General features: G+C 38.0%; 1 protein-coding gene across 1 annotated transcript in view; it reads right to left on the reverse strand.

The window, feature by feature from the left end:
* Positions 1-11,086, reverse strand: part of TNFRSF11A (TNF receptor superfamily member 11a) — a 38,882-nt gene extending 27,796 nt beyond the window's left edge. Inside the window, exon 1 of the mRNA XM_067567938.1 lies at positions 11,030-11,086. Coding sequence (XP_067424039.1) covers positions 11,030-11,086 — 57 coding nt within the window. The remainder of the gene's footprint in view (positions 1-11,029) is intronic.
* Positions 11,087-11,387: the final 301 nt, after the last annotated feature.

An 11,387-nucleotide genomic window follows, 5' to 3' on the forward strand; every position in this document is an offset into this window, starting at 1 on the left:
ACTTTCCAGTGACCAGTAAACCACATCACATAGCCAGCATCAGATGGTAAAACAGAGTCAGGAAATGCAAAGGGCTAAGATAGAATGAAGACTGAACGCTATTTCACTCTTACAAATGAATCCTTGTAAACTTGCTAGATCTTGAATTCTTCCCAGACCCAAATTAGTAAGAAAAAACAATAATTAATATGGAGATTTAAAAAATATCTATGAATTATTGACAGGTAATGGAGAGATGCATTAAACAAGTCTAGTCCTTAATGATCGCATTGCATACTGTCATTGTTTCTATGGGCTCTTTTTAACAAGCAGCGGGGGAGCAAATCCAGTTATGAGGTATTTCCTGACCAGTGACAGTACTCTATCACCAGGAAGAACCATTAATTGATTACAAGCCCTCCAAAGCCATTTATTTTATGCAGACTGTGCGAAGGAGCAGAAGTTGTGGCGTTGTCCAAACATATCTTATCATGATGGGGTAGGGCAGATAAGAACCTTAGTAGGTTAGATTAGATAAAATAGACCATAGATTGATCAGGGTTGAGAAGGCTACTGAATCTGTGAATTAACTAGCCTTCCTTTAGCTTCTCAGTGGGATTTAAAACTCACCATCATATATGTAACATTCATCCACCACAGATAACAATCAGACAGGTGTCAATACACAAAGCACATGTATATATATTTAATGCTTATTTTAAATCACTGGGTTGTTTAGGGAGTCTAAATATTCTTACCTTGCCTACAATAGCAGCCAGAACCTCTCAGTGAGATCAGGCCCCATTATGGGGGAGCAACATATACAGACATAGGCTTGCCCTGAAAAACCTAGTGTCTAAATAGACAAGACAGACAAATGCTAGGAAGGGAAAGAGAGCTGAAGTGACTTATGAAATAACACAGCACTGTAGGGACAAAGCCTATCTCTCCTGGGTCCTCTGTCTAGTGTCCTGTTCACTAGAGCAGGGGATCCTATGCCAGAAATGCTTGAAAAAAAATGTAAGAAATACCTTTCAGTTTCAAATGGATAGACGTCACATGTACTGCAGCGTACCAGAGAATGAATACCCAAGAAGCAAAATGCACTCTCCTGGCTGCTTTCAGCCATAACGATGACTAACACTCGCCAACACAGTAGTGTTATTTAGCAGTGTGTTAGATGCTGCGGCTGTCATGGGGCACCATACTCTGATCTGGTGCACAGCTGGCTGGCTTTCCACTGGGGCTAGCTTTCCGCTTGTGCTGAGCCACACAACTCAAGACTCCCCTATCCCTCTACTGTGAACCCCCCCATACACAAACCCAACCAGACACCCATCCCTTTGGGTTCATGTTTATTTAAATAAAAACTTTGAACTAAAAATTACAATCACCATCAGGACAAATCACAGATACAAAAAGATACAGCCCGAAACCCCACCACCCACCTCACACTCACTTCTCGCTAGTGGCACTTTATTTGTTTTAGCCAATTGCTACTTCAAATGTTTTGTCTTTCTCTGAGTTTAATTTTTATAAAAGGGAAGCAAAGTGAACTTTGGCTCATGTTCAAGAACAATCTACACTTAATACATTTAATGGTTTCTTGTAATTTGAGTAACACAAAAGACAAATTATAATAGCTAATTCATTATTTAAAAAGGAAGTTAGAATTAGAGCAGGACAGGGACCTTTCAATACAGTGCTTTTCAGTGGAAAATGCTGATTCCATGAACCCAAAACCTTTTCATGGAAATGTATCCGTTTCAAGAAAATATTCATTGGGAAGTTTTCTCAGGTCCAGAGCAGAATTTGTGGTCCAAACTAGACCCACCCTAGCCAGCCCTAGTTATAATCAAACTATTTAGGCTTCCTTAGGCATTTATTTTACCACAGAGCCCAGAAATCCTTAAGTTAAAGTTAATAAGGCCTAAAATAAATATGTACAAAAAGGAGAGATTTGCATGTTGTACTTCTAATATCAATTTTTAAGAGGGTGGTACATGAACCAATAAAGTTTGGGAACCATACACTAGACCATGTTACCTATAAGCATTTTTTTCTTTTAAAAATGATTTACTTTTAAACAGACTGTCAAAATATTTAAAACCCAACCGACTATAAAAGAAGGAGGGGGAAAATCACAATTTGACTAAAAACAACATTCTGTAGCCACTCAGGAAAAAAAACAAAACAAAAAAAACCTCCGAAAGTCTAAATATATGTAAAGATATGCTTAGCTGGAAGAAGCCTGCATGGGCAAACCTATTTAAGACAAAAGAAATGTAAAAAAAGAACTGAAGCTCTATGTTTGCTTTTTTCTTTATCTACAGTCACAATGATGATCAGAATTGACACTGGTGTTCACCTTAAAGAGGCTCCACAGAGACATCACCTAGTGTGACAGGTCCCTGCTCTGTTTTATGTATACAGCATAGGTGTTATTTTTTGCTTCCTTAATAAACCTAAAGCTATGGGCTTGCTGCAGGAATTACTGAGCAGAACTCCACTTTTGTGTTATACTGGATGTCAGACTAAATGATCATAATGGTTTCTTCTGTTCTTAAAGTCTATAAATCTTTGAATACTTACAGGAAATTTAACAGAAGTTATTTGGGTGTGTGGTGTATGTACATAAAGCAAAGATACCTTTTATATGTTTATAGAAAACTAAAAAAATACACAGAAGAAAAGAAAAGCTAAAATTAGCAATAAATTAAAGAAGTCTTTTGACAAGTACTTGTTATTAAACAAGTGACAGCAAGCATAGTGACATGTACCCTTTTGCTCAACAGGCTACCGGAATGCAGCGTAATACAGCAGACAACAGGAGTGTAATGTATGATCCTGCAAGCTTTACCTTCACACAGCCCCTGTTGGAACCAAAGAGTAGCATGAGGGAGTGTGTGTCTATGAGGAGCTGGCTGCTAAGGATTATTGTTTTTTCGCTACTTCCTGCCTTTTAATATGTCAGATTCTCTGGTGGATTATTTAGGCATGATTCTTCAGGCAGCAGTAACAGGGGTATTTTCAGGGATGCAGCCATTCCTTTGGGAGGGGGCTGTATAAAATGGGTGCTCCTCACACACACAGGCTATCCAGTCTTGAAATAAATCATACAGTCTGATCATCTGAGCAAGAACTGCATGATCAGGTCTATAACTTCTTCCCTATCAGAGTAACAGGAAACACAGAGACCAATCCTGCTGCCTTTATAAGAGTAAAGGCAGAACTGCAGCACTGAGCTCATTGGTTACTTTGGCCCAGATCTTCAAAGGTATTTAGGTGCCAAACTCCCATTGATTTCAACGGGAGTTAGGAGCCCAAATACGTTTGAGAATATGGGCCTTCATTCCTTAGTAGTCATCCTAAAGGACTGCTATTTGCTGTGTATGCAGGGCATGATCCAAAGACCAATGAAGTCAATGGAAAGATTCCCACTGACTTCAATTAGTTTTGGATCCGATCCTTAATGTATCAATTTTACCACATATTCCATTACCTTAAAAAATGATTTATCAATGTAGGCAGATATAAGGCCTGAGCTCTCAAACCATTGTTCCAACAATGCTAAAAGATACTGAAGACAATAAAACATGCAAGAAGAAACAGTTTGCCACAACTAAATAAATTCTGTACCAACCCTGAACAAACCCTATTTATTTATTTAGCCACGAAATGGTGAAGGCAAATTACATCATTTTCCTTCTGGCGGATCAAGTACCGTAAACTGGCAGGGGGGATTGAACTGGCTAGTCTTGCAAGAAAAAGAAACCCTTTTACTGAGCTAAGATCTTTCTCCATAGCTATACTTGAACGTTATGGCTTGACTACCTGGAGAGGTCCAGGAAAGTTAATCTGAATTAACTAAAAATCTGACTTTGAAGTGGATTAGTTAAAAATGTATTAAATCCCTGTGTGTGGATGCTGTTATTCAGAATCGAAAGTGGCCTTAATTCGGTTTAGTTTACTTCTCTTTGGAAGTGAATAAAGCCACAAGGAGCTGCAGCTGCCAGGCTCTGCTTTGAGAGCCCAACTGGGGCTTTGGCTACATTAGAGGGTAAACTCTCTAGTGTAGCCACTCTCAGATGATGGGAGAGAGCTCTCCCTGCAGGTGGCGGTCTCCCGCCGACATAAGCACCTGTGTGGACAGGGCTAAATCAGAATAAATTTTGTCACTCAGAAGGGTGACTAATTCACCCTCCTGTGTGACATAACTTACATCAACTTAAGCTGTAGTGTAGCCATAGTCTGGGTTTTCACTCCCTAGCCCTGCTTCACTACTCACCCATACATCTATGTGAGATCTGAACTGGAGGAAGGTGGGGAGATTGATTTCATTTTTGCTAAAAACCAGGTAAGGTTCCTGTCACAAATACATTTTGCTTACTGCTGTTAAACACGTGCCCATCAAAAGACAGCCTCACCTGTTTACCTAGAATATTGACAGAAAACAGAATCAAGCATTAGTTATTGGGCAGTATCTAAGTAGGACTCCCTCAGAGAGGGAAGTGGGGAGTGAAAGTGAGATGTTCTGGGAACTTGAAAAACTTTTGGGGAGAAATAGCCCTCCATCCTGGGTAGAATTTGCACACTCCCCTTCTGGGCCCCAAACTACTCTAGTTTGCATGAATAGCAGCACTGCCATTGAGTTCAGTGGGAGCAAGATAAGGCCCTGTCCTATTATTACTAATTTCTATTTGGTTTTGGTTGCACTTACACACTCTAAGGGCTGTGCAAACACAAAGAAAGGCCAAGTCCCCACCCTGAAGAGCTCACAATCTAAAAAGTCAGACAGAAAAGAAATACTGGAAAGGGGTGCATTATTCAAGTAAAGTTGTCACAATATCAGGATATGACGGACCAGATCCTAGCGGGTATAAATCAGCATCACTCTCCTCTAACCTGCACCTAACTACATTCCAAAGTTCCCATTATCAGTAAAGAGATCATGTCACAAATAGCACCTAAGTGTGGGTGAAAGTGAGCAAGGAGAAAAGTGGAGGTTAGCAGGCCTCAGCTTTGAAACTTCATGCACTCTCCTCCAGTGGAATGGAGACAACCTAGAAGCAACATTAAGGAAACGTGTACTATGTTACATTATTGGGCTCTCTGCCACAGCAAAGCCTGCAATTTTCAGCAGTTGCTGTGTAAGTCTTTGTTCTACAATCTACGAGTCCCTGAACTTTGTACTTTCTACCAACTGTAGGTAAGTCATAAAAGGGGAGAATGCTGCATTTTCTGTAAACCGATTCATTAATTGTATGACGTAAAGCCTATCTAAGTCTATAGTGCAATTTATCTAAACTGCTCTTTAGTTTTATACTGCATGTATTGCACTCAAATATTTGCTTCTCTCATTAGTTGAGCGCTTCCATTTTAAATAACTGTAGCTCTGTGCAGTACTTTTTCCAAGCAACCAATACCAGCATGAACATAATTAAAATCAAATGTTAACAGCAGTATCCAGAATGTTACCCAGTGTCACTTGACAAACTAAGGTTCCAGTAAAAGACAGAAAATATAATCTCCAAGAAATATGGTAAGGAAAATGATGAAGTATGTGTCTGACCACAGTTCAGTATAGACAGAAAAAGAATAATCATCATAGCATGAGATGGCCCAATGTCTCATTGTTTCCTTATGCTCCCCCACCTGACTGTCTGTATCCATCATTTATCTTGTGTCTTATAGTTGGATTGTAAGCGCTCTGGGGCAAGGCCCACCTTTTGTTGGGTGTCTGTACAGAACCTAAACCAATGGAGTCTTGGTCTGTGACTGTGACTCCTAAGTATCATAGAGTCAGAATTTAAGGCCAGAAGGGACCATCAGATCATCTAGTCTGACCTCGTGCACAACACAGGCACTAAATTCCTCTCATTTTTCCCTGTATTGAGCCCAATAACCTGGATTAGACTAAAGTATTACAATTTTCCAAAGATTAAGTGCTGCCACAATACAGCTAATAGTAACAATAATTTGACCTCAGCATGACTCCTGTAAATAACTTTAAATAATCTATTCAGGTGGCACCTCTTATATATTTTATACTCCTGCCATTTTCTACCTTTCAGAGCAGGGTGGATAAAAATCTATGAACTAAAAACAATGGATGTCTTAAATTTAAATTAGTTTTTTTATATTTAAATTAAATGTAGATTTTTTTTTTAAATTAACAAACACTCACAATTAAATTTTACATTGATAACCTGTGTTGAGGCCTAAACTAATTATAATCTAGTAAAATAACTTAAATTAAATACAAAATATAATATTAAGCAGTATATGTTTGCTGCCAAGTTTTAAAGAAAGTCAGGCCACTAAACTGGTGGAGTCACTGGCTAACACCTGGAACGAGAGTTGAAGTGCTAAACCATCTTTTGACAACAGTAGCCTTTTCTGCAAATGCAGAGAGAATATTTTCTTCATTCAGTTTATTCAGCTGAATTGAACTAATTCAATTCAATGACTAGTTCATTCAAAGTTATGAAACCAGAGGGAGTTGAAAAAGAAGAGAAAACTTATTTTCTTCTTCCAATCTAAGAATCAAAACTAGTGAAGAATTGTGAGAGGATTAAATCTACTAGTTCTAAAATCTTGATGGACGTAATGATCAGAAATAATCAGTTCAATTCATTAAGTATTGATAATACTTCCTTGGTTTAATAAATCAGCTTTAAATGCAAAACATGTTTTGATAAACTTTTTTTCTTATGTATCCAAAATACTTAAGGTAGTTTATTTAATTAAAATCAATGAATAAAATGCTGTTGTGTGCATTTTTAATTTAATTTGAATTTCTATCCAAAGAGACTGAGATGAATCACAAGTAAAAAATAAATCACCATCTAGTAAATAAGAAATGCATCATTCATCATTTTCTAACAGAATAAAAAGTGAAAAAATTAAGAATCTGATGTGTAAGTTAAACTATATAATTGCATAAATAAATATGTACTCATATACTATATCCTACTGCTTAGCAAAAACAAAAACAAAAACAAAAAAAACCATCACCAAATTTAGTGTAATGGTTTCATTGCAAATCAACGTTTTTTTAATGGTTACCAACAAATGAAAATCAACCTTTCTTTAGGGAAAATAATAAAAAAAGTATAAAAGCAAAACATGATTAAAATCAATAATCTAAATCAAGTTTTCCTGCTTGCTGATTGAAATCATGATTATATTTGTGATTTAAATCACTTTTATTTAAATCAATACAGCCTGTTTCAGAGTGTGAATTCTTCATGTCTCCAACTATTTGTTTTTGAAGAGCTATCCATGGAATTTTCTCTCTTTTGAGCCAGTGAATGATTAACAGTGGTAGTACCAGTGCAATGCTAGTGGATGGATCATTACTATGGCTCAATTGGAATTACTGTGTTTGAACTGTGCTTCACTTCTATATATATTGATGTATGGGGAAAAAAATCTTGCTCTCCAGCCACAAGATCTAATATATTTTTCATGATTTGCTGCAATTATTAGAATGCTCTGTATTTTGTTAACTTGTAAAATTTGCTGTAAGCATGTTTGGTTGCGTTTCAGGGGGAAAGGAAGATTCCTTTATTTTGGGCACATGTTGGTTACAAAGCTTAATATTAATGGAGAGTTGATAGAGTGTTTCAAATTATGGATGGAAAATCCAATAATCATACATACTCTACACTTACTGTGGATGTCCAACATTTGCACTTTATGTTAATAAAAAAAAAAAAAAAGGTTTTAGCATCATAAGCCACACAATTAGTGCTTTTATGTGAAACTCTGCAGTTAGTTTAGATTTGTTCCCCCCATCAGTACCACCCCAGAGAAACTGCAAAGCAACTATAATCACTCTGATTTCCCTCCAAGTGCCCTTTCCTGAAAGTACATTTTTAACTAGTCAATTAATTGAATCAAAATATCTGTAATTCTAATGGCAAAGAATCCAAAGTTTTAGACTGAGACCTTACGGCAGCTTTGCTTTATTGAATTATTGCTTTTTTCCATTATAAATACCATGCTTTTTTTTTTTTTTTTTTTTGGGGGGGGGGGGGAAGGAGGGAGGGAGGATAAGGTCTCCATTTTGGGCAAACTTCTCTAAAGCCCTAAAAATTCTGATTGCCTTGACTGAACAAGCACTCCACATGGGCAGACACAGTATTATGTACGGTTTGGAAGGTAAATTCAGTTCACTGACACTCAAAAAAGGAGGCCTGGCAGTTAAACCGTATAATATTGACAAATACGTATTCCCACAATCTTTAATCCCTATCTGAAGGAGGCACTTATGCACTTTACAAATATCAAGCACATAAAGGGAAAATATGAATTTTACATAAAGTACCACAAACAAGCTGTGCTGATCATGTGTCAGGAAGGAAGATATTGTCTATTCTGATACAGTATAAGGCAAATGTCTAAGACTGGGAGAGAGAGGAAGTCTTGGTTCTGTTCCCAGTTCTGCCACAGATTTTTGGTGTGAATTTGGGCAAATCACAAATTCTCTGTGCCTGTTTCCCCATCTGTGAAAATAAAAATGCTGCTTACCACTGAGGGGTTATAAATCTTAATTTAAGTTTCCAAGGGTTTTGTGATTTTCAGATGGAAAGCATGATAGAAGCTGGAAATATTAACATCTCTCAGATGTTTGCAGTTAAGAGCAGTGTCATTTATTATGAATCAAAATTTACCGATATGTCAGATAAACCACTTCTATCATTGCCAATTATTTATGTCAGAAAATGCCAAATAGTACCGAAGTTAGAAAAATTAATGATTAAACAAAATAAGCACCATAGAATATTAACCTTTCCCACACTACAGCTTTTCGTGGGACTCTTATCTTTTTGGATCTTTGTTGTCCAACATTTTGGCCACAGAAGGTTGTGAACTATGACCTTTATCTGGCAAAACAGCTACTAACATGCTTTGAGTTAAGCACATGCTTAAGTGCAACAGAAAACTTCATATGTTATAAAAGCAATACCAAAGCACCCTCCTCTTATTTTTTGTGTCCCTTTAAAATTTTGCAGGAGAGTGGGAAATAAATCAGGGGGAACACACTGACTGCTCATTTTGGGGATCTGGAGTAAGCTGGGACTTACAGCATAGGACCCTGAATTAGATGCATTTCTTGGGTTCAACTGTGCAACAGATACCAGGCTACAGGAAACAACCTCCTCAAAACTAAATCACTTGAGGGGAAAACAAAATTTTTTTGTTAATGATCTGGAGAAGAAGTATACAGAATATCAATGAGATTTGCAAATGATACCACATTGGTAAATTTTCTGTACATCCATCAGGATGGAAAAATAATACAATCAGAACTAGAGAGATTAGACACATGATCAGAAAACAATAAAACTAAATACAACTCATAAAAGTGCAGGCTAATGCTCACATGCAAGGGGAGGAAGAAACTTAACAGCAATTCTGAAAGATACCAAAGGTGAGAGAGTAGACAGGATATTATGAATGGGTTACACACACACACACACACACACACACACACACACACACACACACACACACACACACACACACACACACACACACACACACACACACACACACACAATGCATATTCAGAAGTATCAGAACATAGAGATGATAAGGCAGAGAGCGCCTAGAATTCTGCATCCATTCATTAGATTGTAAACTGTTTGGGGCAGAAATCATCTTTTTGGTCTGTGTTTGTACAGTGCCTAGCACAACAGAAGCCCCACTAATGGACCAGAACTCTGAGCAAGACTGCAATTCTAAGAACTTAAAATTATACTTAAAAATAATAAGTAATAATAAAATATTGACAAAAACAAGGAGCTCAGATAAGAGTAACCAAACTGATTCAGGATCTCCAGAAATTGACTTATGGAGGAAACAATATATGTATATATAATTATAGTGTGGCTAAGTGATGACTATGTTGGGACATGATAACAGTCTACCAAAATTTGAAACGTCTAAACACCAAGGAAAGAGAGGAATAATTTAGAGTGGTGCATAGAGGTATAACTAGGAAGAACAGAGTGGCAGTCTGAAAATTTAAGCTATATGGGAAAAAATTCTGATCACTCTATGGTATTTATAAAGCTCCTTGGCTGTGGCATGCTGTCCTTAAAGGAAATGATGGAAGTCCCACTCCTGGGGACACCTAAAAGTATGAACACGAGTCGAGCAGTGGCCAGCGTTATGCTTTGTATGCACGTGGTCACAGATTCAAATCCCACTTAGTCTATCACAGACGCAGTGAATAGTCTCTGTTGTAAATAGAAAGGATGGTCCTGTGTTTGGGGTGCTATCCTGGGCCTGGGGATCCAGGGTCAATTCCCTGCTGTGCGACAAATTTGGTGAGTCACCGTAAGCAACTCCTTTAATTTCTCTGTGCCTCCGTTCCCCATCTGTCAAAGGGGCTCTTCCATATCTCATGGAGCTGTTGTGAAAATAAAAATATTAAAGCTTGTGAAGCCCTCAGATACTATAGTAATAAGGGCCATGTAGGTACCTTAGGTAGATAGTAAACATACCATAGGGGATTAATCCTTCAGTGTTGGGGAGACGGAGTAGATAACCTTGCAGATCTGTTCCATGTCTATCTACTATGATTCTATATAATACAAAATCGAGACAGTCTCTTTTGAGTAAACTCTGTTCAGTTGGGTGGAGTTTGCCTTGTTTTTCACTACATACAAATTATAACCTTCAACAACCCCACTGCAAATATTTTCTCACACACTGCTCTGGGCAGGAGCAGGCAGTTTTCCTACAGATCTTCTGGAGTTGTTTTGGAATTTGGGTTTTCGGTGTTTTGTTTTTAAAGGAGGGGGAGTTGGAGGCTTGTGACACAGGGCGAGTCATAAAAAAACAACTAGGGAGCCAAGCAGAGAAAAAAGGCAGGAGAACTTTCTGTTAATCCCTCTTCTTTCAGCAACAGCAGCTATGGGAAGCCATAAACCCTACATAACTAGGATCTTTTCAGTGCAGAGAGAATAAAGAACCTCTGCACGGTTCATATGCTCACTCCTCCTTATTCTACATCGACTTGGTAATACAGCCTTACCTGTTTGTCAGTGATGAAAAGGCAGAGAACAAGCCAACAGCCTGCTGAGATGGACATGTCCGTGTGTCTGTCTGTGCCTCCCTTTACTGCCACTGAACAGAAATTAGATCCTCCAAACCAAGTCCCCTAGCTCCAGCCACAACAGAGTGAGGCACATTTGAGTTAGTTACTTCTCTTTCTTCCTTTCCTTCCTCTCAGTTACATGAAGAGAGAAAACAAATATACCAAAAAAAAAAAAAAAAAAAAAGTCGGGCTGCAGTTCCCACAGCATTTCCTCAGGACTTGACATGCAGGTTTTTTTCTTCTTGTCCCTCCCTTTCCTTTCCCTGCCCCCCTTTCAGAAGAAGTTTAGTTATGC

Source organism: Emydura macquarii, unplaced genomic scaffold (assembly GCF_026122565.2).
Source record: "Emydura macquarii macquarii isolate MOO-44397 ecotype Brisbane River unplaced genomic scaffold, CSIRO-AGI_Emac_v2 contig_2825, whole genome shotgun sequence".
Taxonomy (NCBI): domain Eukaryota; kingdom Metazoa; phylum Chordata; order Testudines; family Chelidae; genus Emydura; species Emydura macquarii.